The sequence below is a fragment of the Ilyonectria robusta genome (assembly GCF_021365365.1).
Source record: "Ilyonectria robusta strain PMI_751 chromosome Unknown BGZ61scaffold_4, whole genome shotgun sequence".
In the NCBI taxonomy this organism is placed as follows: domain Eukaryota; kingdom Fungi; phylum Ascomycota; class Sordariomycetes; order Hypocreales; family Nectriaceae; genus Ilyonectria; species Ilyonectria robusta.
Genome location: NW_025764438.1, coordinates 2,475,770 through 2,503,740, shown reverse-complemented (window position 1 = coordinate 2,503,740; position 27,971 = coordinate 2,475,770). Strand labels below are relative to the sequence as shown.

Genomic DNA, 27,971 nt, shown 5'->3' with positions numbered 1-27,971 from the left:
AATTGCACACCTTATCCTCTTATATATTAGATAGTCGTCGAGTGCTCTTGCGGCCAATGTGGCCTTCGGCAGCGCGCTTTTGACTTGATCGTACCGTTGACTCGTGAACACCCCAATCTCGCGCACTTTCGCGAATATTACCGCGTTTATTGGCTTGCCTAACTGCTTGTTCAAGTGTTTAATCGCGGATGCTTCCGTAGCGCGTCATGGTAGGAAAAAATCACGATTTGGACAATAATTTATTAAGTTCCGGTTGTTTTATCGTAGAAGGTTGATTCAAACGCATCGTAATTGTGATGCGCGAAGAGGTGAGTGCGCGAGAAAGTGGGGTCGGACGTTAGTCACTAAGCGCAGTGTCTAAGTCTAAGAACAGTATAGGCGAAGATGATGCTTATATAGTATTAGTAGCTAAAGAGCTACTATTTTATCTAGTAGATGAATATATATATATATATTAGGTGGATCACTGTGTTGGAGAGGTGATCCTGTTTGTGGACTGTATAAGGCTTACTGTGATCCCAGAGTGATCCCATAGGGACCGCTCTGGGATCGTGAGCTGGGCCGTAACACAAACTTTGGACTTGTATGAAATTGAGGGCAACTTGCAGCCTGATACGACCCAAACTAGCCTGTGTGCGCAACAATTAATGTAGTGAGGACTCGCTTGTTCTTTCCCTTGCGAAGATGTATAAGTAGTTGCACTGTATGTAGGCCAATGTGACATTTACGGTTAGAGCGTCGGTGCAGCTTAAGCAATCTTGCGATCAGCAATACTGACTGGAATTCTACTATCAAATCTCTCTCCTAGACACCTTTCCAAGACCCTTTCTTGCCATAATGTCCCACTCTGCTGATTTCAGTTTGGCTTGGCCGTGACAGTTGTAGCCTGATGATGCTCACGCTTTGCATCACAACTTCTGAACGGCCGCCCTTGGCCAATCCATCCAAACAGTCCAGGCACTGCCGAGGTATTCATCAATTGCTTGCACCATGTAGCTCGGCTTGCTCTGCCACCACCACCACCTGCTCTTTGCTTCAGATAGAACAGAGCCAGCCGTAGCATAAAAATATGCCAAAAGGATCAAAGCGATTGGATCATGAGTGTTGACCAGCGCGACGAATTTAGCAGGACAGAACGCCTGCCATTCCAGGAAGCATAACAACAACTCTAGTGCTTCTGTTCTGGTATCATCCTGCTCCTCGGCTAGAGACAGGAATGGGGCGAGAGACTCGACACATTCTTCGTATACCTCTCTGTTTTCGAGAAAGTGGGGAATGGGAGGTAAACCATTGAGGAGATTTATAAAATGTGCAAAAGGCCCTGTAGATGGTACGATTCGGGGAATGGATCGTCGTGTCAATCGAGGCGGTGCCACTAAAGACTTGAAGACACCACTGTGGGCAGCGCGATGGCGGCTGGCAACGATTGACCGGATACCACGAAGGAAAGCGAGCGAGCTATCCTGGAAAGGAGTCGTGAGTGGATCCATGTGAACCGTAGAGCAAGCGTGGAAACAGAGCAAGAATGACGCTGCGAGTGCTGCGTCTTGATTTGCCGAAATGCTACTCTGAAATTGCTTGTTGAAGCTAGAAAGAGCATTTTTCAGGTGGTGCGCTTCGAGAAGTCCATAGTTATCAAACGAGGGACTTTGAGCATAGCGGTGGGTCTCCTGGAGATGTCGGGCGGAGAGTCCGAGTATCGCATGCATAACGAAATCATACTAAGGTATGTAGTTAGTGTTTATACGACTTCCCCACCCCATTTTCGGGGTTTTACCTACTTGCAAGGCGAGTTGCAACACGTCCTCAACCCAAATGGATTGACTGCCAATAAGACTGATACTGGTAGTGGACTTGAAATGTGCCAAGAGGAAGACATCGTGAGTGTCGAAAACTGGAGCATCATCTGCAATCACCTGTGAAATCTGATATCCATGCGATAGTGAACTGTGAGACAGGATGGAAGATGTTTTTTTGGGTTGGGCGGAGGAGCGAGCAGCATTATCTTGACAGGCGGCTTTTGGGACCGCGGCAATCGACGAGCGGAATGTGGTGACTTGACTATTCCAGCTTGGCGCGCTAACGATGGAATAGACGCAGACATGTGGACCGATCTTACACCGGGAGCAAGGACGCAACTCGTCACACTAAATATAATCAGCTTTTACTCTAATTCTAACGGCCTGATTTGAATCAAACCAAGTTGACGAACACAAGTGGCCGATTTGGTGTATAGGTGCAAGCATCCTTCACCCGAACTCGATGTTGACTGACTTACCTTGACTCTTCGCTCCTTGCATCTCAGGCAACCTGACCGAGATCTTCCTTTTGATGCTCTGGTTTTGGCGACAGGATTACCACTTATCTTATTGGACAATTTTGGTACTGGCATGCTTGGAGTCTTTGCAAATTTGGTTAGCGGTATAGAATGAGCGATAATAAATGACGTTGCCCTATCTCCTAATAATCGAGGTTGTAGTGGGGATTGTAGTCAGATGTAGTAAATCACGATTGATATAGATCACACTACGAGCGGGAGGCCCGGCTAAGGCCAGATTAGTGGACTACGTGTATGGTGGCGTAGTAGGCGATCAATTCTTCATCAGCCTTAGCGCTATTGAAGAGCTTGTTCCAATAAGGAAAGTTACGAGTTTTGTTCCAGGATACCTTGGACTACGTGTATGGTGGCGCAGTAGGCGATCAATTCTTCATCAGTCTTAGCGCCATTGGAGAGCTTATTCCATTTAAGGAAAGTTACGAGGTTTGTTCTAGGGCCAAATGGTGGCATTTAATTAGTCAAAAGGCACTCTTGGCGGCACAAAAAATCCACTCAAATACTTAGCCCCTGTAAATAACCTGGGTGTTCCCAGCATACAAAGGTTCCCTTCTAAGGGTCGATTTAATGCATCTTTCCAGGGATACCTTGCAATCGTAGTTCTCCCCCAATTAACAATCGCACAGTTGCATTCCAGACCGACGCTGTGTACATAACCATAGAAGCGGACAGTACTCAGGGCGGCATCCTTTAGCGACTCCCTGCTCAAACGAGTTAGATCGCCAATGGTTGTTGCCTAATTATGGATGTCTTAGGGTTACAAGTCGAAGCTAGTCTCGAAATCCTTTACTATGGTGGCTGGCCGATCAGACGGGATCGATGCGAACGTGGCGCCAAAAAGGCGACTGGGTTGCGGAATTGCGTACATTCACTTCGCCGACTGAGAAATATAGCTGGCACTCCCCAGTGGAAATCCCGACAGTTTTATTAGAAGAAGCTAGCTGACTTCGAGGCAGCCACAGAGGGCATCAGTACACCTTGATATAATAACCGGGGGGCCTAGCAAAATGAACATCTCGTATGCTCCCCAAAGAAGCTAGCTGACTTCGAGGCAGCCAGAGAGGGCATCAGTACACCTTGATATGATAACTGGGGAGCCTAGCACAATGAATATCTCGTATGCTTCCCAAAGAAGCATTGCTACTAAAAAGGATCACAATTACATCCAAAATAAGTAACTTACGCTTACGAGGACACATTAACTCTGTCTGCCAATATGCAACGGCGAAGGCAATGCCTCGCCTCTATGTTGGCTTCTTGACTATTTAAAAGCTCTATGCCTCTACATTGTTTGAGTTATCCAATTCCTCGGACACCGGCAATCTTTCCACAAACAGATAATCCGACTTCATCTTTACTCAACTCTTTGCCAATCATGGCTGGTATGTTTCTACTCGCCACTTTTCTGGCATCGGCAGTGACTGCTACGAGTCTTGCCAAGCTAGGTTGCACTACCGACACCGTTCATGCCGGGGTCTCCACCAACGGCACCATTCGTATGAATGAAAATCCACTACTACCGTTTGATTCTCCGATGACGAATGGATTTAACTCTACGGTTGGAGAGGAGTGGTCATTCGAAGCTGTGTCCGAAGATGGGAAAGCCGGGATGGGTTGGATGCTCAGCCGCGGCACAATCGCCGGAAAGCCCTTGGCCCAACGCTCTATCATCACTATTGTCTGGCCCAACGGGACGAGATATATGGAGTCTGATTTCGCAGACGTCTCTACAATTCAAATGTGTAAAGACTCGACGATTGGGACATGGTCTAATGAGACCTCGGGGATGAACTGGAGTTTCGAGTCATCCAACGACTACTCGCATACGGTTGTTACGATCGACTCAGCTACCATCAAAGGGACAATTACATTGGATTCACTGAGTCCTGCTGTATATCCGAATGGCCTTGTCTACCCTGATAGCCGTGGAAACGCCCTGTTCGCACCCTATATCTACTGGGCTGAGACTGTGCCCGTTGCGACCACCGAGGTCAATCTTGTCGTCAATGGGACTCCATACACCACCAAAGGTATCGGGGGTAGAGAGCGCAACTGGAATTCTTTCAATTGGGCCTCGTTGAGCTTGACTTGGAACATGCTTAGGGCGACTGCTGGCCCATATACTCTTATGGCCTGGGTTTATACATCAAAAGTCGACGGGCAGACGTACTTCACCAGCATGATTATGGAAGGAAAGGAAGTGGTATTCCGTACCCAGGAACGAGAGGCATCGACAACCAGCACATTCGGCTCGTTCGACCTAGCATACGGCGGAGCCGTCCATTTGACATCGGACCCAAGCGGGGAGCCTTTGCCTCCGTCAAAGCACACGGGATATGTGCTAGAAATGGTGGATCCAGAGGCCAACAAACATTGGAAGTTCGAGATTGATTACACACAGACTGTGTATTTATTCCCGTCCAGTAATGTTACAAGGGTTGGTGGATTCGTTGGCGCACTGAAGGGAGGCTTGGTTGGTGGACCTCAGTACTTGGGACGGGCCAGTGGAAATGTGCAGGATATGATTTGAGAACGTTACTGGCAATTTCGCAAGTCACTTCTCTATTTCGAAATTGTTACGGCCCAGCATGCGGCCTACACGGGACTCCGGTCACCCCCATTCATTTCTCCCAATCACGCCTGGATCACGGTGAGCCTCACACGATCCACGGACGGGATCACCTCTCAACTATGGTGATCCACCTACTTTATATACACATTCATTCACTAGATAGAACAGTAGCTCTTCAGCTATCAATACTATATAAGTATCGTCTTCGCCTGTACCGTTCCTAGACTCAGACACCGCGCTTAGTGACTAGTATTGCACACGATATCCCGGTTTACTCGTTAATATAAAAACAAACCTCTGTTCCTGCCTGCCCTATAGTCAGCTCCAGACCCGAGCGTCACAGAATTCAATTCCAACGTGTCAGGTGGTGCTAAACACGCTGTGCTAAGGCGTGCGTTAAGCACCCATTGTATCTAGCTATCACACATCAATAGCCACTTAATAGTTAAGAGAAGAGTTAAGTTAGTGGCTAGGCCGATGAATAGGGGGTTAAGGGGAACCGGGGGGGACGCTATTAGCGTCCTTTTTAAAGCAGGCAAGAGATGAGACAGTGGATGCAGGGAGGCTTGAAAGACTATGATCATGATCATAAGGTTAATAAGATTAGATGAGTTGCTCGATTATAGCATAGCAACAATGCACTTTGAGCTGGTAATTAGATAAGATCGATCAAGGTACTCCTCGGCGACTATCTATCTAAAACTTAGTCACTAGGTATATAATCTAGAAATTCCTCAGATAAGAGAGTTAATGAGTCTCAATCCTCGCCTGCCTCTTAAAACTCTGTTTTAAACCCCTTGACAAGGGGCAACCTTGTTAGCTATTAATAGCGATACACCAAAGCTAGACCCTCTTTCAAGCGTCTTCATGCAAAAGACCAAACCCTTCCTAGACCCAAATGACTTCTTACCCCCACCCCCGAAGTGCTGTTCCGACGATCAGATCCATCAGAAAGCCCCACATCGTTCCACTGTTCGCAGGAAAGTCCAGTCTATTGCCATTCAGGTCGAGATGCGTGATGGCCAGAATTGGGACAAAGCAAGACTAGAAGATGGACGTCCAGGCGTAAACGTACTCGTCAGACCTGGGCACTCGTTCCTCATGAAAGGTGCTATTAAAAGACTTAAGTGGCACTCAAGGTGCAATGCAAACTATGATAATCTTGTCTCGTTCCCATCGCTGGATGTTAAATGGCAAGTTCTGGCTTTCTGCTGCATCAACCACCACCCCACTGCTGGTGTTAGATTAGACAGCTAAGTTCTGGTCTGCATTCACCCCACCGCTAACTACGAGATATGCGGGCATCTGTCTGAAATAGGGTTTAATGCTCGGCCATCATTTCATTCAACATTTCGTCCCATTCAACATTTCGTCCCATTCAACATCAACATCAACCATAGTCGGCGAGTAGCCATTTTGGAACGCCTGAGCACTTAGCTCTTCCCCATTGATGATGAGGTCTGCAGGGCTGACACACCACTCCAGTGCCTTACTTAGAAGTAGTGTGACTGATTGAAGGTTCTCGAACTCATCGCTGGAGTTCTGCACGAGCCCAGTCATCCAGCCAGTAGCTGAGCTCGAAAGGTTAGACATGTTGCGCAGTTCGCTCTCGGTTTGCGACTCTGGCATAGCCTGAACGAACTCTTGAGTATGGAGACACGCTTCCGGCCGGTTTTCAACGCAAGCTTCGGCATCTGACAAGGGCCGCGGCAAAGGTTCCATGTCCACATGATGCGACGTACTGTTCACTTGAGTTTGCGGCAACCTGCTACACGGCGGCGGCGGCGGCGGCGGGTCCTCATACTGTGTCTCAACGGCTCGGCGCGGCTCTTGACCAAGTTGATCGGCACAATCTCCAGCTACGCTGGGCCAGCATGCAATGTATGGCAGCCGCGGCACGTTCTCTGGGGAACTGTAATTAGGCTGGTCCGGGAATGAGAACAAGTCGTCAAGTGGCTTGTCTTCAAACTGGTTCAAGTCCTCGTACGGTACCCTTTCAATAGCCAGCTTGCAAGGCGGCGAGCCCCACATGAGTAGTTTTGGCAGGATGAGAGATAAGTTGCACATATCTTCTCTAAGATTCGGACGGTCCACATCGATGGTGTCAACGAACTCTGTGATCTCCAGGTTGTTGATTTTGTGGAGGCTGGTGCGTCAATGTAAGAGGGACCGAGAGGTCTACGAAGTTCTTGTACTTACTGTCCGTTGTGAAACTGAAAACGTATGAGGAGGCCAAAGCCATATTGTCGGACCGCTGCAGCTAGCCTTGCCGCCATGCGAATTCGGTAGTCCAACTTCGATCGCAGCTTTTCTTTGTCCGCTCCCGTTTCGCCTCTTGCCTCAACTGCCATTGTTGCCGGGAAAAGATGGTCAATGATCGCCATCTTTAGCTGATCTAGTAGTCCACTGGCAGCAGCCTCGTCGTATCGTGCGTGATACTCCTCAGCTGTGAGGATAAGGAAGAATCGCTCGGCAACGGCCGCATAATGCTTTTGGGAGTCTGATATCTTGCGCAGATAGCGGTAGTACTGGGCACTTGCCCACAGCTGGTCCAGATAGGTTGCCTCACTCTTATTGATAAATGGACCGGTGTCAGGCCGATGCCGTGCGAAGAAGCAAACATGCCAGGCGCACTGAAGTGCCTCAAGTCGGGTCAAACTCGCCTTTTCGACAGCGTCACGGAGTAACGTTGGTCCTTTCTGACTCGGACGAGATCTCTGAGGGCCTTGTTTATTACTTTGGACTTGAGGCCGTGGTGACCTAGGGCGCTGACATGATCCTGCCGTGGCCGCTACGACAGACGGATATGCTTCGTCAGACAGAGTAGCCTCGTGGCATGACTTGTCAGAAGGTTGTACTCCATCGGGCAGATAAGGTGTCTCGGATGGACTGCCTGTGTCGGAAGGGATGACTTCGCCGAGAGGGCTTGCTTCGTTGGACAGACTGGCTTCGTCAGCAGGCTCGGTAGAGTCAGACGGGTTGGCTTCGTCGGATGAAGTAGCTTCATTAGGCGCGGGTGTCATCGAGACTACTGTAGGAGGTCGGCCACGGCTTGGTCGCTGGTTATTAATGTTGTCTCTAGTACGAACTGTTCTTGACCTGTCTGCCGATCGAAAATGGATATCGCTGCCTCGGAGTCCCGCGTCGGAGTTCATCTCTCGAGACTGTGTTGTAGCTGTGATGAGAGAAGACTGTGGGCAACCCGAGAGCAACGCTGCTGTAGATTCGAGCAGGACCCTCGCGTATGACTTGGACTGTTCTCGATGGGACATTACTGCCTCGATATATGCACTCAGTTTTGCGTCCTCCTCGCTCAACCGCCGACTCTCGGCCTGGCAGCTTCCGATAGCCCAGATCATGTTCTTGTGTACGTCAGTTACTGTATGCACATTCGATGCAGATAATGTCAGACCTCGAGAGCTGCCTTAAAACTCATCTTTCCACGTCACCTGACAAGCCATCGAGCCATCACTTGCACGGTTGAAGTCCCTGATCGCAGCGGAACGTGAAAGAACTAGCACGCACGAAGTAAATCTTTCGGACATGCAAGACCAGAATTTCCATACCTGGATCAATGGGCGTGGCGCTAAGGGTCTTCATCGGAATATTTCTTCGTTTATCGATGAGGCCTCTGTACTTCTCGAATATGGCGTTTAGCTCTTTGCGCGGATCTGGGGTGGCAGATGTTGCTGTAGTGGTGGATGACTCCGAGTCTGTGCCCATGACAGATACCTCATTCGGAATGAGCCTATCTCGAGTGCCTCCATGAACAACTTCAACAGAGCCTTGGCTGCTAAAGCCCTGGGTCGAGTAAGAAATAGAAATCCAGGACGGTTCAATTACAGCGCAGATTCGTACGATAATTGACATAGTCTTGGCTTATAAATGCACCACGAGCGTACTGTGAAGGGGGTCGGGAGGCTTGACCCCTCTAAATGCCCAAGTTGCTATTTACATCCAAATCTGGTTGTTTCGGCAGCAGAGACAAGTTGCTGAATGCGTACTATTCATCATATCACCATTCCCGGTATCACATGCTTATCTAGCAGGATCGACTGCGTACCATCTAGCATGCATGGCTTCGGCTTAATGCTGCTCTAACCCCTCCACCACAACCGCTTTTGTGAATTGCCGACCCCCGCCTGACAGGGTTGCGTTAATACTGCGTATCTCCTCTACTACCAAGCCTCGTTTGCGAACCGAGCCAGCTTTTGAAGCCAGAAATGTACTTGCCCGCCGAAGCGCTGGCCGTAGAATCTGACGATGGTTATACCGACTAAGAAGGTGGGTGAATAGGCGAATTAGTCAGTAGGCTTTGAAAGCGCGATTCATTTCGGATCTACCTCGGCGGCTGCTATTTCTCCTGTATAAATCCGGATCTAGTAGTAGAGAACAATCCGACTCCAAGCCGGAACTAATCTAAGTTTTGTCTGCTCCCGAAAAGTGAGCAAGTTGCCGGAATCCAAGCCGGAAAGAATCCGAATGGATGCCAAAATCTTCCTTATCTAGCCTGGTACCTTTCGTACAGGGGTCGGTCCATCGGCGTTACGAGAAGTGTGCAAGTTAAACGACGTCTCGGCATTTCTAGCTCCAGAGCTTCTTTGGTTCAGTCCGTGGGCTGAGAATATTAAGTTACTGGCTCGGTTCGCGCCGAATGTGCTGCTCCATATCGAATTCGAGGACCTGCCTTTATAGGAGGACGGAACCCACCAGCAATGCTTAGTGTGGCGCCATATGTCCATTCCTGGGGGAGGAGAATCCCAAATAGACCCTGGTGTCCGCATCGTGTTACATCCTGGCTAGGCACATGATGATACCTTCACCGACACGGCCCACGTGGGTTGCCGGAAGAGGCAGTAGGAGCTTGCCAGTGCGCTGCGGGCGTCTATCGTCACACTATCTTAGCCATTGTCTAATATGTCAATATCAGGTTCGGCCTTGTACCGGCGGATAACGGGAATGCACCGCTTCATTTCCACTGATCCTGACACCATAGTGCACGTGTTTAATTGAATGAATAGGCCATGAATATAAATGTCTCACCTCCACGACATTATTTCCGACGAGGCTACCTGAGTTGACAGTCACCCCTCTGAAGTCTCGATCACTCCTCCGCTGACCAGTTGCTCATGATTTTTCTTCATTAGCCGTCACCATGCATGCCCTCCATTACACCGGCCTTGTGGCTCTTCTAGCCAGCACGGCCATTGCTGGAAGCATTCAGGACGTCATTACTCTCAAGCCCATCCCCAAGCCCAAAGGATTGCAGGCCCGCGCTGATGACTCGGCGGTGGCTCCCAGCAAGTCTATCGGTCTCGACTATGGTAACGACACCGACCCTCTAGTCCATGTGGACCTTGACATGAAGAGACCAACTGTGCTTCTGGAAGACGTCGCCTCCATCGACAATGTGACATGCTCCGACGATTCTATTTCAGTCTCCTTCACTTCGGGGGATGACTTCCAAGCTGCCGTGGCGACTTGGTCGAAGGAGACCGATCTTGTTTTCTTCACCAACCACTTGGGTGGTTGCGATACCGAATCCGAGCGTGGCGTCTTCCTCGTCAACTGGATCAGCAGCGACAAGGAAACCCTGACCGTTGTCGTAAGCGCCGAGAAGAAAGATGTGGCTAGCACAGCTAGTAAGAGGCCTCCCAACCTCCGTGGATAGCATCACGACAGCTGACCTCACGCAGCCAACACCGCCATCACCTTTGAGGCTGTGCCAGTTGCTAAGAAGCGCCAGACTGTTGCAAAGAGGGGCCTCGACGAGCGTGGTATCACCGTCAACGAGAAGGGCCTGACTATTGCTGGCACGATCGGCCTCCCGAGGAACACCCCCATCTACTCCTTCCCTCCCTACCTCGAGGTGTCAGCCGATTCCGCTGAAGTCACGGCCAGCGTCACATTCTCTGGCTTTTTGGACTATGATGTCCTGGGAGGCAAGCTCAAGCAGTTCTACGTCGACGTTGACTCCAGTATCGACGCTGAGGTTGGAGTCACTGTTGCCGTTACGGCAGAATATCGCGACAGCTTCACCTACAGCCCCGGCGAGCTCTCTTACTCTATCATCGACGTTCCGGGCATCATCACCCTCGGCCCGGAGCTGCTCTTCGCCGTCGGTCTGGACATCGATGTTGGTGCTGGCGTCACTGTCACTGGGTCCGCCGGTGCCGGTCTGAAAAACGGCATTATTCATCTCGATTTCCTTGACAATACCAAGACAAGCGTCACCCCCTGGAAGCCTGTCTACAACGCCAAGCTCGACCTCTCCGAGCGTGCTCTCGCCAAGGCCGACACCTGGATCGACGTTACATTCCAGCTCGTTGTTAATGCCCTGGGCGGTGTCTTGGACTTGAGTGCCGGCCTTACCGCCCGTCCCCGTTTCAACAACGAGTTTGCGTTCACAGCAAGCCAGACTATTGGAGCTGATGGTACCGTCACTCAGCCCAACGACCTCGATTGTGCCCAGGGTCTGAGCATCAAGACTGACTTCTCTTTCACCCTCTACGCTTTCGTTACAAGCCTGTGGTCCAAGACAGTCTATAACGTGTACATCCCTATTGCTGAGGAGTGTTACACCTGGCTTTAAATATAAGGGAGTCAAATATTGGCTCAAGGATGTGATATCGTGGCTTCGACTAGCATCGCTGCATGAGCTCTCGGTAGCGTACAAATCTAAAGGCCAAGTCGAGGAAGCGGTCAAGTTGCTGGAGCACGTAGTGGCGGTGGAGGCGAGAAGAAGATGATGATGATGAAGAAGATGTATTTTACGCCGGTGGGAACTCGGAGCGCTCGAGGCCGCCTGGGGGGCAGAAGACTATCAGTATCTCGCTACCTATATCCATTTCTTCCAGGGCAACGCCATATCGTGTCTCCGAATTTCCTGCAAATAAAACCCAGTGGCAGCTGTAAAGAGGTGTGCCGCTTCCGTTGGCTACGCTATTTAAGCTCGTGTTTGGTTCGTGGTTCGATTGCAAATTTGCTCTAAGACAAGCCAGTGACTGCCTTTCTTGTGTAGGATCTGTAGCCTATCTAGCCCCGTAGAGGGGTCTTTTGGGACTCTTAGTGGGATTGCGTCAGGTTGCTATATTGGTGGTGTAGGATAAGAAGAAAGAGGGAGAGGGTTGATGAGACCTCTTGTACTTGAGAGCAAAAGCGGTCCAGCATGGGAGCGAATTTTCATTCCACCACTATACAGGTGACATTTGATAAAGTACGAAGAAACAACTTCTGATAGAAGGTGGGTAGTGCAAACTGCAATCAGTGGCGATCGTTTGTTTGTTTTATTCACAGGCTGTCCCAGTCGCCCCAGTGACGGCTATGCAACGTACACTCTGCGAAGATCCATGTAACGCCATTGTACTCAGGCGGCCGCGCGCATACGATTACGCTTCAAGTTGTCGCTCCGAGAAGTTCATAGAGAGGACATGATCAATTGCAGAATGACAAGCAACTTGTTGGGCCCTCGCTTTTGACGTGGCTCAGAAAATCTCGGAGAGCAAGCCTCTTCGAGTGTGTCAACATGTGCGTGCTGTTGAAATGGTGTTAGCTGTTTAGCTGTGGGGCTTCTAGATTATGTCAGGCGGAGATATGGACTACAATAACGCTACCGACAAGTGGAGTGATGATTCCCTTTTGCCGTAGCGGGATTGCGAAAGATTATGGCTCTGCCAACAGCACTCCGAGCGTGCAAGGCTGTACTTTGCATTTGAACTATTATCATCCATTCCACGACTACACTTGCGAATTAGTTGTTACCCCCATCATTTTCAAGTCATTCAAGACTTTTGACGGTTTCTTGCAAGTTCTTGTCTTGTTTTCTTGTCAATTACGCCGTGGGTCATGGTACTATGTGCAATAGCTTGAGGGTTTGTGGTTGAGTAGGACTATATTGCGTCATTCAACGGAACCTCCTAGCCACGCGAGTCCGCATCAGAGTGACAAGGAGAGCTCCATTGTAATCCAAGTTGGGAAGTGGATTGGCAAATCCAGTGTCATCTTTGTCTCATAATGCAGGGCAATTATGATGAAAGAAGAATGGATGAGCATCCCACTCTAAGTCTATGTGATATGTTCGGGATAAGGCAGATACGACAGAATCACGCCATATTCTGCAAAAAGATGAAATATGGGATAAGCCCCCCATAAGCCACGGAGCCAAAGAGCGTGGGAGTTCCGGAGTCCGTTTGCGGGGAACCTGATCACGACATCGAGGGATGGGATTAGGTGCATTCTCATTGGCTCGTCTTGCACATGGAACCAACTCCCGGCATGAGTTTCTGCACGTTTTGTCAGCAGTTAGATGTAACATGTAAATCATTTCCTTGTAGACAAACTCATAAAGCCCCCTCACGAAGCGGAGTCTTTATAAATCCTCAAGCTACCGTTGACAGACAAACATTAGGAGCAGACCAGGAAATTATCTCAAAATGCCTTCTGCCATCCCTCAACTGTACCAGTACTCCCATGTCCCTGAGACAAAGGAGCAGCTTGACTGGGCTGACTGTACGTTTATTCCTACCCTACTTCCCAGGGAAACAAGAGGATGATTCACTAACCTACACCAGTGACTGATATTGATCTGTCCAAGTATGGCACTCCTCAAGGCAACTCGGAGCTATCCCAAGCCCTGATCGAAGCTGTTCGAAAGAAGGGGTTCTTCTACGTCACGAACTTTGGCATCTCACAGGCGGCAGTCGACAAACAATTTGCCCTCGGCCAGGCATTTTATGATCTCCCGTTGGAAGAGAAGTTGAATTATGTTCCCAACTTAGACGCGGGTGAATACAATGGGTACAGACCTGCTGGCAGACGACCTCTGGCGGGGGGTGTTCTCGAGAAAACCGAGGTTTGGAACATGGCTAGTGAGTTTCACACATAATCCTAACAGGTCATCTGGGTGTTCAAATACTTATGGCTGCAATAGCCAATGATGGACATGTCACACAGCCTCTCCCGGCTCTCTTGAAGGAACATCTGGAAGAGATTGAAGCTTTTGCCAAGGTCAGACCTACCATCTAATCCCCGATTTGACCAGGGACGCTGACTCTCGCGCATCAGGAATTGCATGACAAGGTTCTTGATCCCCTGAACCATCTCATTGCAATTGCTCTTGAGCTGCCCGAAGATTTCTTCGTCAACCTCCACAAGTGGGAAACCCATGACGAGTCACATCTACGCTACATGAAGTACTCGAAGTTCTCACCCAAGGAGATTGAGGCTCTCGAGGATGGCTTATGGTCCCGCGGACATACAGACCTGGGTTCTCTGACGCTGTTGTTCAGACAGCCCGTTGCGGGACTGCAGATCAGGGACCAGGAGTCTGAGACCTGGAAGTGGGCGAAACCTCTCGATGGGAGTTTGACAGTCAATGCGGGGGATGCCTTGAGTTTCCTCACAGGCGGATACGTCAAGTCCACCATCCACCGGGTAAGAATTCGTGGTTGTTGGCCTACCTGCAAGTGATCGTGCTAATTGACTCAACAGGTATCTGTGCCTCCAAAAGACCAGCGTCACGTCGACCGCCTCGGTTTACTGTACTTTGCGCGTCCTCAGAACGACCTCGTCCTCGGAACAGTCGACTCCCCGGTTCTCAAGCGGGAGGGCTACACGCAAAACGAGTTCGAGGCCGGCGGGCATCCAGCCCCGACGATGGGGGAGTTCACCAGACTGAAGCAGACTTGGCAGCAGAAGAAGGGCGTTAGTTACGAGAAGCTGGAGGGTCAGGAGATTGTGCCGGGCTTTACAGGGAAATATTTTGGCTAGGTTTTTGTAATTCCGAGAATCGTTCTCATGTCGCGCTGGTGCCTTCGGATTCAAGACGCCGAGAAGGGCGCATTTCTCAGATGTACGAGATCAATCCATCATGTGGCGGCGGGAATAGAAGGGAAGATTACGGGATTAAAGATCAATAGGATACATTTACTACGTCATGTTCCACATGAGTGAAGCCGTGTGTGGCTCGTCCCAGCGCAGTAGCTTCATCCCATCAACGTTGAAAAGATATCAGCCTCTTTTCACTCAGGTTCGTCCATGCTGCATCTTCGGCAAATGGATCTCGAAGCGAATGGATCATGGATATGGTGGGGTATTTCAACCAAGCGCAGTCGAGCTGACCATTAGGGTCTATTTGAGATGATGATCTGCACCAGAGGCCCGCTTCTGAAGATCCGTCGTGCGCCTCAGCCCCGCAAACTGGGATGGAGCTGGTATTCGCGATGCCCTGAATGAAGTTGACGCAGAGCGTGTCGCATCGTGAACTGATGAGGCACTGCAATCAATGGGTCAATGGATCAATGGAGTCGGCGAGTGCTTCTGCATAATTGTGAGCCCGGGATAGTGGCGATGCGTTCCCGACTGTGCGTTCCCTAACACTCTGCGTCTCGTCCCGTGCGGCCCAAGTTGGACGGACGCTGAAGCTGCAGAGATAATCACCACCCGTTCGCCCGATTGTTCAAGGATGATGACCTGAATGCATCTCGCAGGTATTGATAAGAGTCGAGTGCTTGTGCAGGACGTACGATGCTGCCGGCTCTGGCGCGAGCTGAGGGCACTGGCTTGCAAACTGGGTCTCACCCCAGTACAAAGACAGGCCACATCCCGGCGTCGATTGTGAACTTGCTTCTGCGTATCTTGCATGTTTTGTTTATTCACCGGATCCCAGCTGCATCTCTCCGTGTCGCCGCTTCCGCAGCCGCGCCTCGTCCTCGCCGTATGCACACCAACCTCGCCACTACGTGCATTGCAATTCCAGACCACAGCGGTCCACAGCGGCAACAAGTGCGACAAGGCAGCCTTGAGACAGCCTGACTCGCTACCCCAGACTCAGAACACCCGGGATATCTCCCGGACAGGCCAGCCAAGCCCCAAGACACCCCCAAACGCGCTAGACATTCCTGGATGGCTTAGGTGCAGTCGACTATAGCCCAGCCAGGTCACCCCCGCTCAACTCCAGTGCTAAACTCGCGGGTATATGCCGCCGGCCGGTCTATCGTTGCTACATTTAGGCAAATCAAGCTAGGGGCAGCTGCGGTTGCAGAGTGTTGGTGCAACAGTGCATCACTCAGCCCGTCTCCAGTCGGCTCGGCCCAGCTCGAGGACTGCCCGTTTCAGCAAGATTACGCATCTCCGTCACGTTGGTCCTGTCCCGTCTCACGCAGTCGGGGATGGCGGAGAGAGCTAATGCATCATTTGAGCGTTGACGAGCGGCCGCATGACTCGTGATACAGCAGATCCATTTGGCCACAGCCGCCAACAGCCACGTTATAAGGATGTCGGGCTAGCTGATGGTGGCGATGATTATTTCCCATCTCATCATTCAATTCACCTTCTCTCCTCATTTCTCAACCGTCGACATGGCTGAACAAGACACCCAATACGACTTCATCGTTGTAGGCGCCGGCCCCGCGGGATGCAGCATCGCTCGCGGACTAGCACACAGCAAGGCCCGCCCTTCTGTGCTGCTGCTCGAGGCCGGAGGCGACAATAAGGAGCCCAACCTGCGCGTCATCGGAAACGAATACGTGCAATTCCTCAACCCCGAGCAGACATATCCCTACGAGAGCACCCCGCAGCCGCACCTGGAAGGACGCAGGATCGGCCTCGCGCGAGGAAAGGGCCTCGGCGGCTCGTCGGCCGTCAACTTCACGGCGTGGACAATCGGGCCTCGAGATGACTGGAAGACCATGTCGGAGCTCACAGCCGATCCGGCCTGGGACTGGGACAACGCCCTGCGCCGGTGGAAGAAGCTGGAGACGTACCACGACAAGACGCCCGAGGTGCCTCAAGGTGTGACGAAATACCTTGATCCCAAGGCTGAGGCCCACGGCTACGAGGGACCGCTTCACATTGGCTTCCAGCCCAAATGGGACAACTACACCACGTCGACAATGGACGCCTGGGAGGCCAACGGCTACGCCATCAACCGGGACATGGGCAGCGGCGACTTTCTGGGCATCTCGGTCGTTCCGCAGACCATGACGCGCGGCACGAGAACCACGGCGGCCGATCTGCTGGCAAATGCGCCTGCGAACTTGCACATCATGACCAACGCGCCTGTCCGCCGGGTCGAGTTCGAGGACAAGACGGCCACCGGCGTCTCGCTTCTCGACGGAACCGTCTTGAAGGCCGCCAAGGAGGTCATCCTCTCCGCCGGCAGTCTCGACACGCCCAAGATCCTGATGCACTCGGGCATTGGCCCTGCAGACCAGCTGAACAAGGTCGGCATTTCGCCGCTCGTCGACAACCCCAACGTCGGCCAGAACTACAGGGACCACTACCACGTCACCCTCAAGTACGGCCGCTCCGAGGAGTCGGACACCATCAGCGCGTTCTTCAAGGACAAGGCGCGCCAGGCGGCTGCGATGCGCGAGTGGGAGCTGTTCCGCACCGGCGACTACGTGACCAACGGCACGACCATGACCATGGGCTTCTTCAAGAGCGCCGGCGTCCTGGCCAGCAAGGAGTTTGCCGATCTGCCTGCCCAGGAGCGCGCTCGCTTGTCCCAGCCGACGATTCCCACGTACGAGATGGCTGCGCTGGGCATCACGCCCGACTACTACGTGGCCCCCGAGACGGCGCCTCCGATCCTGTCGATTCTGGTCTTTGTGCAAAACTCGCAGGGCGTTGGAAACGTAAAGCTCGTCTCTGCTGACCCCACGGTGCCTCTCGACTTCAACCCATCATTTGCTGACCACCCGTACGACCGACGTGTCATCATCGAGTCGACCCGCGAGGTTCTCAAGGTCACGGCCAGCCCGTCCTTCACCAAGGACGCACACCCGACCCAATCGCAATTCGACGTCCCAGCCACCGACAGCGACGAGGATATCCTCGATTTCTGGCGCAAGAACTGCACCAGCACGTGGCACATGAGCGGAACGTGCAGGCTGGGACGTGATGAGAAGCAGGCCGTGGTTGACCCTCGTTTCCGCGTCTACGGTGTCAGCGGTCTCCGAGTGGCGGATATGAGTGTCATGCCCATCATTGCTAGGTTTGTGCCCTTTCTCCCTTTTATTCATGGCGACTTGCTAACCTAATCGCAGCTGCCACATTCAGTCCACGGCTTACCAGATTGGTATGATTGCTGCTGAAAAGCTGCAGGCTGAGTATTCTTTGAACGGACAGCAGCGTCTATGAGTTGTAGTGTACGATATGAGATTCTAATGAGATTGGCAAGGGTGACAATTTGGTCGGGCTCGCCGTGAGAAACAGTCAACAGATGCAGCGGGCATGACTCCACGAAGAAGGCAGAGGCCACTATCGGACTTGAGCAAATACAGTAAAAAACTGACAAACAACACTGAGGCCGAATAACTGAGTGAATCTCGTGTGATGTCTTCCTCCATTGCTTCTTCCCCAGTGTCATTCACCCATGTTCAAATCACTGCAAGCCAGGTGACCGAGGATGAGCTCAGCAGCCACACATGCACAGTCAGGCGTACTGTCAGATCTAGCTACGTGCTGGTTGACATTGCCAAGCATTCTTACGTCTGCCATCTTAGAAGAGCGCATGAATTTTGTGTCGGCAGCATAAATGCCGGGCTATTCTAAGCGACCAAGTTGCAGGCCACTCTAGGGGGCTTCAAAAGCACTGTTCAAATAGACACGAAGCCGCGAATTATGATAATACGGGGCTGATCGCTCTGAATCCACCGAGAGTGGATTGGCGGATCGGATTTCCCCATAACTTCCCCGCCTCAATTTCAAAAGCGGTACGCATCCCGGCGAGAACCCACAGTGTTGAGGGAAATGCGGCACTTGTTTTCCGGGGAGGATATCAATGAGGATGCAGCAGAGGTGTAACATCTTGCTCAATTTGTTGTTACCTTCAAGTTCAAGCAACACGCTCTCCTCTTGTCGAGACAAAACTATGCTCCCTCTAATCTCTACAAGATCTCCACCGTCTCTGCCAAGCCGCGCTCATTCTGCGCTCCCCACTTCTGCGGCTGAGGTTTTGCTTTTGCAGGAGCGGATCTGTTAAAGCCCAACTGCAGCGTCCAGAGGCCCACTCGGTGATTTTGAAGAGCAAGGATTGCTCGCGCTCAGAGTACGTGTGCTGTGTTTGGAAGCGCACCATGGTAACACGCCATAGCCGAGGTGGTTGTTTGTGACAGCTCCCAGGTCTCGACATGGGCGGATTAACAGTAAACCAGGACAGCGTAGGCAGGGAGCCGTAACACGAAATAAGAAATGCATCAATGCGTAAGAGAAACATACTAAAATATAATTGTTGTGGCAATAAAATGTAACTTAATTCTGTATTAAGTAGATGGAAAATGGCATGTATGGGAGCCGCCTTCATAAATCTGACGGCACAATCCAAACCGGTGCAATGAGGAACAGGCGAGCTTTGGGTACAGGTCTGGCCGAGCTATTGTCCGTCTCGGAATCGATCAATTTGAGTAGGTGAAATGCGGGTGAGGTAGTGTAGTTGCATCGCGAATTTTCCGAGCATTAATTGCTGAGGGTTGCAGAACCGACGACGCTCCTCCAGAACTTTTCCGCACCCGGGGCCAGTAAGACGGAATTGGAGACTCAGTAAGGGCCCAGCAGCTAAGAAAGGAAATTGATTACTGGGATTTTCAATTCGACAAAATTATTATTGATCAGATTTCCAAGACTCACACTGTAGCATCCGCTCTACCTGACTTTTTTCAAGACTAGCCCATCCTGAATAACATCGTGCGCTCTTGCTGCCTCAATTCCCTTGACAGCTGAGATAATGCACTGGCAACTTCCCCTCGCCATCGCTGCCTTTGGCATTGCAGCCCAGGCCCTCGTCTGGTTCTACCGTATACTTGTTTCCCCACTGGCATCCCTCGCCGTTCACCTCTAAAAGTGATATGGCAGTGAGTGAAAAGTGGACTTTGTGCAAAACGTAATTACTTCAAGTAGCTCGATATAAATTTATTCACAGACATAACAGGTTTTGGCAGTTCAATGCAAAGATAAATACAAATACGTACGCCAGTTGTAAATTGCTCTTATGCTCCCTAATTACTTTTCTTTTCTGCCTTCTTATGCAGCACTGGGAGCGTAGCATAATTTGACATCGCATCCAAGTGCTCCTTTGGAGAGATTGGTTTCCCCTCCTTCACATATGTCCCAAGGAGCTTGAAATAGTTAATGTAATGCGAGGGGGTAAACGTATTCACGAACTTGGCCTCCTGGTCTGTCGGGTTGCTGAATGTATGCGGCGCTCGAACCGGCACTGCTACGAAGTCGCCCTCCTTCGCGTCAATGATGTCCTCTGTGCCATCTATCTTTGGGAGATGGTAGCGAATCACGCCCTGCGTTGCCAAGAAACATTCATCATGCATCTCATGCCAGTGAGCTGGAGGTCCCGAAAGGCCAGGCGGGAGTGTGAACTCGGCCGCACCAATGCGGTTGTCTACAACCAAGCAATTATCAGTAAGAATTGTTCCTTGGGTGATGTAGGCGAAGATATTGATTTGGATGGAGTGTTATCCGACCCAACCTACCTGTCCGGGATCCATCTTCGAGCACACGGCAAGTGATGAGTCCAAGCTTAATTATTTCTCCATTCTTGGCTGGAACGAGGTTGACCGGGATATAATCCGTAGGTATCGCGCGACCAGGGCCGACTTCAACATCATCGTCCTCCATTTCGGGATGTGGTTTATCTGAGGAGGTCAAGCTATTTTCCGAATCGCTGGGAGCGGTTGATAGTTTACCGGATTAGTTTTACTTCGAAAGAAATAAACAAGAATCAGTTGAATTTGTTTGTTTTATGCCCAAATTCACATGATTACTCATTCTCGTCGACCATTACTGGACGGCTGCCGAATCTGCCTCCGAATTTCCCGACGGGAATGCGGACAATGAGCGAAAGCTGGATGTCGGAAGCCGAATCTTGTGTCACGGCTTTTAGCCGTCCGCCAGCCGACGTCCGCATGCGTCTCATGAAGAACCCGAATTCGGTCCGTTTTGAAGAGCGAATTCAGTGAACCCCGAAGGCTCCGTTATTGACCTGTATGCTATCGCAAGCCTTTGGTATATGCAGTCCCGCTAATTATGGCCCTCATTATCAATTCTTGGTATAAAGGATTTACAAGGAACCCTTGAGAAAATATGTTCCAGGTTATCACATAATTGAAGCCGAACAATCATTTTGAATCAATCAACGACTGATACTGATCCCAAGATGTTTTATCAACCAGGAAACGATGCCGGAACCATTCCCCATAACCATAACCTTCCACATGACCCTTTCAAGGCATGCCTTGTTCCTCGCCCCATCGGATGGATCTCGCCTGTCTCAGTAACGGACCCGGACAAACACAACATCGTCCGGGGGGGCATCCAGGAGCACTACCAGTGATCTAACAATCCGCCGAAATGTCTGCAGCATACTTACATCCAGGGACATTGGATTTATACAAGCCTTTCTTCATTATTTAAGAAATAAGTTTCATAAACTTAGTCGTACAAATCGTGAGCAATTTATATACATGGCCGACATCCCGGTCCATATTTATGTCTCTTCGCGCTTAGTGATAATCTGATCAATATGGCGGTCCGTTCCAACAGGACGATGGAGACTGTTTTAACACCTCGGGAAGCGTCGAAGGAGATAAGTTCCAAGTCCACGAGGCGGGCAAATTGGGAAGAAATTGTTGATAGAGTCACGACCTCCTCGTCTTGAAGTCTCTTGGTAGGCGATATCTAACGCTATAATAACGGACCTAACATCGCTATGGCTGCCTAAACTGCTTATTGAACGAACTGATTCATAATGCAGCATTAATAAGCCAATCTTACGTTTAGCGCGCGCGAATTACTTGGTTCGGACGGTGTGAATTGACCCCGCGGTCAGCAGAGCCAACTTTCACGCACCTCGTTATAATCAAGGTCATCATTCCGTCCTCAGTGTTTTAATAGAAAGGGACTCAATCATCCAGTCATTCAGTGGCTTCCAGTGCCATCCCCAACTGGTAATATGTTGTCCCAGATTATCCGCTTCACGCTCCCGCCGTCCCTTACCATTTCGGCCCCGGAATTCCTCAAACTTCGCCAAAAGGTTGTGGCTGCTGGGGCTGCAGAACAGTATTATGGCTACACAATCCCTACTAGGTCATCACCTCTCCCAAGGAAGAGGCACGAAATCTGTTGGGCTATCCGTATGTGGCCATGTCCTACGCCCAAGATCTTGCAGCTGACCTGAGCGCCGTCCAGAATGGCCTGATGCATGTGATCGACATACCGTCATGAGCGGCCTACGTGAAATCACGACAGGAGACGAAGCATCTTTGTTGTTCAATTTCGAGGCCGCTCAGTTAGCTGAACTTGAAAAGGGGCTTGCGGCACCAGTTTGTGAATTCGTACGTTGTTCCCACCCAGGCTCAACTCCCCATATATCACATGTTTAACAATCCCACGTCAGGCTTGTATTCGACTCACAGATGAAGCCCCCTTATCCGACGCGGCTCTACAAAAGTCCATGGATAAAACTTGGTCAGACACATACCAAATTCTGGGGTTCACAGGAGGAAACTGGGCATACGCCAGCAACACCAACGAATCCAGCGGAGCACCTCTCAATTCCACTCCCGATGAGGTGATTGCGCAGGGCGAGCGAAGGCTCGGCGTATATTTTCTGGGATGGGAGAGCATCGAGGTTGGTTGGAAGCCGCTTTCGTCAAAAGAAACTCACTCACTGTCTACAGCTTCACCAAGACGGAACAGAGACTCCGGTATTCGCTGAGGAGATTCGCAAGTTGATGCCATACTTTGGCCCTGGGAGTGGTGCATGGTATGTTAATTTTAGGAAGCACTAGAAAATCGACTAGCTTCAAGGTCTTCTCATAGGGTTCTCGCATCCCATGCCTATGCATGCCAAGTACTTTTAGCATGTGGCTAGGAAGGCATGTCATCCAACCCAGATGAACCTCAGAGTTAAATCCAGACAAATTCTCTGGCTACTTGTTTTATGACCGTAATTAGATTGATATTGATAGTGGTCTACTTGTTAGGAAATATGGTGTGCCCAGGACAGAGGCCTATGTCGAATATAGGTCTCAAAGAAGTTGCAGAGTTGCAAAACGAAGTAAATACACACAGCCAAACCTCGAACCACCCTAGTTCGTAATTCTCAGATCGTGCACGAGTTGCTTAGCAGCCACAAGAGCAAAGCAGGCCGCAGTGATGGTAGGGTTGCACGCGTTCTCCTTGGGGATGACTCCGCAACCTCCCAGAACCAGGTTTTTCTGTCCCCAAACCTTTCCAGCGCGGTCCACGACGCTGTCATCACTCGATTCACCAGCCCTGTAGGTGCCACAGATATGAAGGGCCGATCCAGGAGGGAGATACTTGGGCTCCGCTCCTGGGAGGAAGCCTCCGACGTGCCTCGCCACAGCAACCATACTAGAAGGGATCCAAGTTAGTATGCGCGGAAAAGTACATCACAAGATTTGACTCACTCCGTGACCATATCCAGGGTGCGGTCTGAATCCTCCTGGTCCATTCTGAAATGGAATGTTGGCTACAAGGTAAGGCTGTGTCAGCAGTGGTCTCTCGGAGAGTGCTCCATCGGCTATTCTTTCTCACCTGAGGCATTCCAAACTCGTCCTTGCACTTGCTGGAGAACTCGACATAGTTGGTATAGACTGGCTTCACATAGGTGAACCAACGAAAGTCGACCACGAGCCGCTGATCAATGGTAGGTGGGACCTCTCCGTAGCCGAAAGCATCTCGGTGAATCTGCGTGTGCCAGGGAAAATCCTCGGACAAGGGGAAGTAGCACTGCGGGTCGGGGTCGTTGAATGGGAAAGGAAGAGGGTCATTCGGGGCCTTCTTCTTGTGGAGTTGAACCTTCGCGTACCAATCGGGATGCTTGGGATCGCCCTCTTTGGCGTTGGCGACGCTGTCGACGAGGCTGGTCTTGAGGACGACTTGGCAGAACGACATGGGTTGCTCCATCATGTAGTGTCCCTGTGTTGCGTTCACCGTCAGTAACCAATCGACACAGATCAAGAACTTGGATATGAGTTGCAGGAGCTTACCAATGCTGGCAACTCGTCGGTCGTGAATCCCGAGTTGAAGAGGATGCCGGGGGTGAGAACAGCACCGGCACAGATGACATATTTCTTGGCCTTGATTTTATACTTCTCGTTGCTCATCAGGTCCTTCACAACCGCCCAGGCAACTTGTCCATCGTTGTCATCGAGCTGGAGCTTGACGCACTGGGTGTTGGCTCTAATCTCGAACAAGTCACCCGAGTATCGAGGGTTAGCGAGGTCCCCCAGGATAGTGGCAGAACACGCCCACTCGATGTACTCCTTGTTCTGCTCGCTGCGCTTGCAGGCCAGAGGCATGCTCAACATCTCACGCTTTTCGTACGCCCCCTCGAGGGTACTCTTGACCAGCTGCTGGCGGATAGAGTCGTCAAAGGAAGTACTGTTGGTTCCAAGGATCTCCTCGGCCCGAGTGTAAAGATCATCCCACTCTTCATCGCTGAAGAGCGTGGATCGCTCAATCCCGGGGTGCTGGCGGGGCGTACAGCACGTCCAATGCGAGCCCATGCCGCCGACAACGCGAGAGGCGGCCGCGGCGGGGAGGTTGTCCCAGGCACTCTGGTTGGGGTTCTGGCCGTTCTGCAGGTAACCGACTTGGTTCGGCCTGGTGCTTGTGTTAGCCGGGGTACCTTTCAGCAGAAAGGAGACTCACGTCGGGGCCCAGGAAGACGGCTCGAGGTACGACTCGACACTGTTGGTGGGGACAGACAGTGGGTGTAGCTCTGCCTAGATGGGTGTCAGTCTCTAACTCCCTGTTGTATATGGCTTGTTCGACATACCTTTACCGCGCTGAAGTTCTCGATTAGCGTCTGTAGTTCAGTTCGACCTTTGCACACGTAGTAAACTTACTTGGTAAACAAGCTGATATCCTTCTGCACTGCAACGCTGTTCTTTTTGTGATCGCCAACGCGCCTGGTAGCTCTGTCGAGGTGTCAGTTAATACTCACCATGTGCCAGGGCAATTACTTACTGCTCTCCAATGTCAATCATCACAACCTGCTTTCCAGCCGAAACCAGGGTCTTGGCAAAAATGGCTCCAATCGGGCCCGAGCCGACGACAAGGACGTCGACTTCCTCAAGAGGAGCGTGCACTGGGTTCTTTTGGTTCATGGTTGCGGATGTTGGCTGTTGGTAATTGCTAATGTTCTGAGATGGGCAAGATTAATTTTCGAGGAGGGCCATCTCTGCCTTAAATAGTTGAAACTGAATCTGTAAATTCCAACTCTTCCTAATCTTTCTCGTCTTGGCCAATAGCCCACCAACTTGCATTACTCCCTTGCAGCTGACTGGTGCGTCAGTGTCACTCACCAGACAACCATAGCCATCGTTCGTGGGGTCGTGAGCGTCCGGAAAGGTACACGTCGACGCCTTGTCTTACGTCTCCTACTCCAGGAATTTTCTTCGGGAGTCAAAGACCGCAGAGTTAGTGGGAAAGGCGAATCGCATGACCCTTTGTGCTCCACGGGTAAAGTCAATAGTTCGTGCCGCATTTCACACATCCTGCCACGTTGAAGCTCTGTTTCAACGCCGCATTCCCTCCATGAAGCCTCTTTTGCTGTCTCGTTGCAGGTGACGTAGCTCCTTGAGAATCTGTTGAGGTCCCCAACTCTCGTATTCCCGAACTTGGCTGCACTAGAATGGGCCAGACTGTCGCATTCTACTCCCGCTGTTTCTGACGCGCACTTCAGTCTCATACCCCGACCTGTCTTATCTATCCCCCGGGATATTATCTCCAATTAGATGTTCTAACTAAACAAAATCTTGAGAGTTTTTTTTTTTTGCCGGTCTCCACTCGGTCTCAGCCTTCGATGGAAACATTCCTTGTCTGGCATGCAATGGGGAGAAACATTGCGGGGAAAGGGCCGAATAACGAATAACACGACGACGACGGGAAAGAGGACCAAAGCCTAATCTCACCGATATTTAACTAATCAAACTATATAGAGATGTTTCTAAGTCAAAGTCTGCGACAATTTCAACAAATGCCGTGAACTTCCAACTGCTTCGTGCACCTCGGCTTTGACAATGGTCCGATAGATTCACGAAAGTGGAAAGAAAAACAGCTTCATCCGTGAAATGCTGAAAGATAACCGGAAACCCCAGAGTTTTACCGAGGCGTTAAGCCGCACGAGTTTGTTGAGATTTTACGGTAGAGTTTCTCGGTTGCGAGAGGTGATTGAGTAGACGAATGAGGAGTCTCTAATGGTATGCTGGAGAATCACATTCCCTATACATTCAGCCACATCGACTAGGTATAGGACATTGGAAAAGTCAGTTTACCTAAATAGCGGTGAGTGATATGGAAAAATGCAACTGATTTGTTCTAGCCTCGGTGCAAGATGTGATTCAAAGCCACGTTTCCAGCTAGGCGCGCTAGGTATATTGTGTGTATATCACTCGATTGCAACAGACTTACCCCAGGCTTGTGCATAAATCACGCATGTCCATAGGCTCACTGATTCCTTAAGTATCGCCAAAATCAATAGTTCGCCTCTGAGACTTGGAGCTACCTGCATCAGTGGATACTCTGAAACTGGTGTAGCGAATACGACGGCGAATAATAAAGCTACCTAACAGATCCCAGGACCATCTTTCATATGAAGTACCCGTATTACCCGCGGGATCCAGCTGGCTACATAAATTATGCCGAATTTGGCGTCGCCGATACGAGGCAGACACCCTCGTGAATTCCTGCGAGGTTATCTGCTCACCTCCTCATCAACGCCAAAGCGACATCTTCAAACTCCTGTGCAAACTGCAACGTTGCCTTCCAATCCCTGGGAATTCCAGCCTCTCCATCTCTTGCTCCCAGGACGCCTCCAGCAATGGCAGCATTCGTATCGGTATCCTTCCCAATTCTCACCACATCCACCAAGACGTCTTCCAGCCTTCTCTCATCCAAGGCGGCGGCTATGGCAATCGTCAAGGACTCGAGCACATAGCCGCTACACTTGCCCTTCATGATCGGCGGCGGTCCCCGTTGGGCCATGTCTGCCACCTTGACCTCTTTTCCCAGTCTGACGGCTTGACACACCTCACCTGCCGTGTTGTTCTCCAACCGCAGAGCAACAGCTTCTCCACTCATGACGGCGTGGCCCGGGATTGCTCCTTTCACGAGCTCGGACACGATGGTGTTGTACACGGCACATGCGGCAGTGCATCTGAAGTCGTCGTGGGTAATCTTGCTGATCCGTATGCTCTCGTGGATGAGCTTCTCGGGGTCAGACTGGAAGAGGCCCGTAGGGATACAACGCATAAGACTCCCGTTGCCTGCATTCCCTTGGCCAGCACCCGCGCGGTTTGGATCCCGGGACCAGCGGAATTTCTCAAGGCCTTGGCCGGTGGCCATGCCCATGTCCTCCGGAGGAGCCCCGCTTATCCGGTCCGGCCAGTCGCCGTCCAGCCATTTCAGGAAATAGTCGCCAGCGAGGCGAGCGACGTCGTCTCCGGGAGTGGCATCTCTGTACGCAAGCAAGACGCCGCGGGTCATGTCGGTGTCGTCGGTTGCATGGCCGGCGGGCCAGTTGAACGGTCCTCCGCCGATGATTTCTCTAAGGCCGGTGGGATAAAGGGACGCAATCTGGGCGTGAGTTTTGAACTCGAGCGTGGCTCCGAGCGAGTCTCCCGCATGAACGCCCAGCAACGCGCCAACGACCCGAGATTCACTTGCCGAGAGGGTTTTGTCGTTTGAAGAAGCCATCTTGCAAAGTTGCTTATGCTGAGTTGACAGAATCACCAGTCTCGCTGCCTAAGTTGCGGGGAGTTCACGTGACTTGACTGCAAAGCGGTGGCTGAATCTAGAACCTCGCCTCTTAGGAATACAGGCGGCCTCTCTCTTGGTAATCCTGGGTATCTGGTACTATGTAACACGACCTTGGGGGATTTTCCAGCAAGTTCCAGCACTCGGATAAGAGACACTCATTCTAGTGGCTTCTTCGCAATCCCGCGGCTATCTTATCGCCTTTTTCTGTCTTGTTTCTGGTAGAGTCTTATCCTCACCTCCATTCATTTTGCGCCTTTCTTCTAG

General features: G+C 51.0%; 10 protein-coding genes across 10 annotated transcripts; 5 read left to right on the top strand and 5 right to left on the bottom strand.

Moving 5' to 3' along the window:
- Positions 1 to 777: 777 nt before the first annotated feature.
- On the bottom strand, positions 778 to 2,202 carry BGZ61DRAFT_445827 (uncharacterized protein). The gene is made up of 2 exons (XM_046245134.1): positions 1,782 to 2,202; positions 778 to 1,721 (listed from the first exon to the last, which is right to left on the bottom strand). Exon 2 carries the CDS (start codon positions 1,707 to 1,709, stop codon positions 909 to 911), a length of 801 nt encoding a protein of 266 aa, XP_046108907.1. The 5' UTR covers positions 1,710 to 1,721; positions 1,782 to 2,202; the 3' UTR covers positions 778 to 908.
- A 1,517-nt stretch (positions 2,203 to 3,719) lies between these two features.
- Positions 3,720 to 4,865, top strand: BGZ61DRAFT_343862 (uncharacterized protein; the record flags this gene model as incomplete). The annotated part of the gene is made up of 1 exon (XM_046239640.1): positions 3,720 to 4,865. The coding sequence occupies one exon, from the start codon at positions 3,720 to 3,722 to the stop codon at positions 4,863 to 4,865; it is 1,146 nt and encodes a 381-aa protein (XP_046108906.1).
- Positions 4,866 to 6,251: 1,386 nt separating this feature from the next.
- BGZ61DRAFT_474723 (uncharacterized protein) lies at positions 6,252 to 8,777 on the bottom strand (the record flags this gene model as incomplete). The annotated part of the gene is made up of 3 exons (XM_046248602.1): positions 6,252 to 7,053; positions 7,107 to 8,286; positions 8,474 to 8,777. 3 exons carry the CDS (start codon positions 8,775 to 8,777, stop codon positions 6,252 to 6,254), a joined length of 2,286 nt encoding a protein of 761 aa, XP_046108905.1.
- Positions 8,778 to 10,062: 1,285 nt separating this feature from the next.
- BGZ61DRAFT_566433 (uncharacterized protein) lies at positions 10,063 to 11,697 on the top strand (the record flags this gene model as incomplete). Its single annotated transcript, XM_046255925.1, has 2 exons — positions 10,063 to 10,549; positions 10,604 to 11,697. The coding sequence occupies 2 exons, from the start codon at positions 10,063 to 10,065 to the stop codon at positions 11,497 to 11,499; spliced, it is 1,383 nt and encodes a 460-aa protein (XP_046108904.1). The 3' UTR covers positions 11,500 to 11,697.
- Positions 11,698 to 13,339: 1,642 nt separating this feature from the next.
- Positions 13,340 to 14,675, top strand: BGZ61DRAFT_345498 (2OG-Fe(II) oxygenase; the record flags this gene model as incomplete). The annotated part of the gene is made up of 5 exons (XM_046239793.1): positions 13,340 to 13,415; positions 13,478 to 13,774; positions 13,837 to 13,913; positions 13,971 to 14,339; positions 14,397 to 14,675. 5 exons carry the CDS (start codon positions 13,340 to 13,342, stop codon positions 14,673 to 14,675), a joined length of 1,098 nt encoding a protein of 365 aa, XP_046108903.1.
- Positions 14,676 to 16,264: 1,589 nt separating this feature from the next.
- BGZ61DRAFT_344294 (uncharacterized protein) lies at positions 16,265 to 18,047 on the top strand (the record flags this gene model as incomplete). The annotated part of the gene is made up of 2 exons (XM_046239684.1): positions 16,265 to 17,901; positions 17,954 to 18,047. The coding sequence occupies 2 exons, from the start codon at positions 16,265 to 16,267 to the stop codon at positions 18,045 to 18,047; spliced, it is 1,731 nt and encodes a 576-aa protein (XP_046108902.1).
- A 1,825-nt stretch (positions 18,048 to 19,872) lies between these two features.
- On the bottom strand, positions 19,873 to 20,537 carry BGZ61DRAFT_414625 (RmlC-like cupin domain-containing protein; the record flags this gene model as incomplete). The annotated part of the gene is made up of 2 exons (XM_046243330.1): positions 19,873 to 20,301; positions 20,393 to 20,537. The coding sequence occupies 2 exons, from the start codon at positions 20,535 to 20,537 to the stop codon at positions 19,904 to 19,906; spliced, it is 543 nt and encodes a 180-aa protein (XP_046108901.1). The 3' UTR covers positions 19,873 to 19,903.
- A 1,333-nt stretch (positions 20,538 to 21,870) lies between these two features.
- Positions 21,871 to 22,708, top strand: BGZ61DRAFT_345417 (uncharacterized protein; the record flags this gene model as incomplete). Its single annotated transcript, XM_046239787.1, has 4 exons — positions 21,871 to 22,051; positions 22,107 to 22,252; positions 22,315 to 22,548; positions 22,598 to 22,708. The coding sequence occupies 4 exons, from the start codon at positions 21,871 to 21,873 to the stop codon at positions 22,706 to 22,708; spliced, it is 672 nt and encodes a 223-aa protein (XP_046108900.1).
- A 300-nt stretch (positions 22,709 to 23,008) lies between these two features.
- BGZ61DRAFT_474717 (uncharacterized protein) lies at positions 23,009 to 25,054 on the bottom strand (the record flags this gene model as incomplete). The annotated part of the gene is made up of 8 exons (XM_046248601.1): positions 23,009 to 23,294; positions 23,351 to 23,412; positions 23,478 to 23,861; positions 23,933 to 24,548; positions 24,597 to 24,670; positions 24,724 to 24,733; positions 24,794 to 24,865; positions 24,915 to 25,054. 8 exons carry the CDS (start codon positions 25,052 to 25,054, stop codon positions 23,009 to 23,011), a joined length of 1,644 nt encoding a protein of 547 aa, XP_046108899.1.
- A 1,341-nt stretch (positions 25,055 to 26,395) lies between these two features.
- Positions 26,396 to 27,748, bottom strand: BGZ61DRAFT_445821 (ADP-ribosylation/Crystallin J1). The gene has a single exon (XM_046245133.1). It carries the CDS (start codon positions 27,642 to 27,644, stop codon positions 26,652 to 26,654), a length of 993 nt encoding a protein of 330 aa, XP_046108898.1. The 5' UTR covers positions 27,645 to 27,748; the 3' UTR covers positions 26,396 to 26,651.
- Between the last annotated feature and the right edge of the window lie 223 nt (positions 27,749 to 27,971).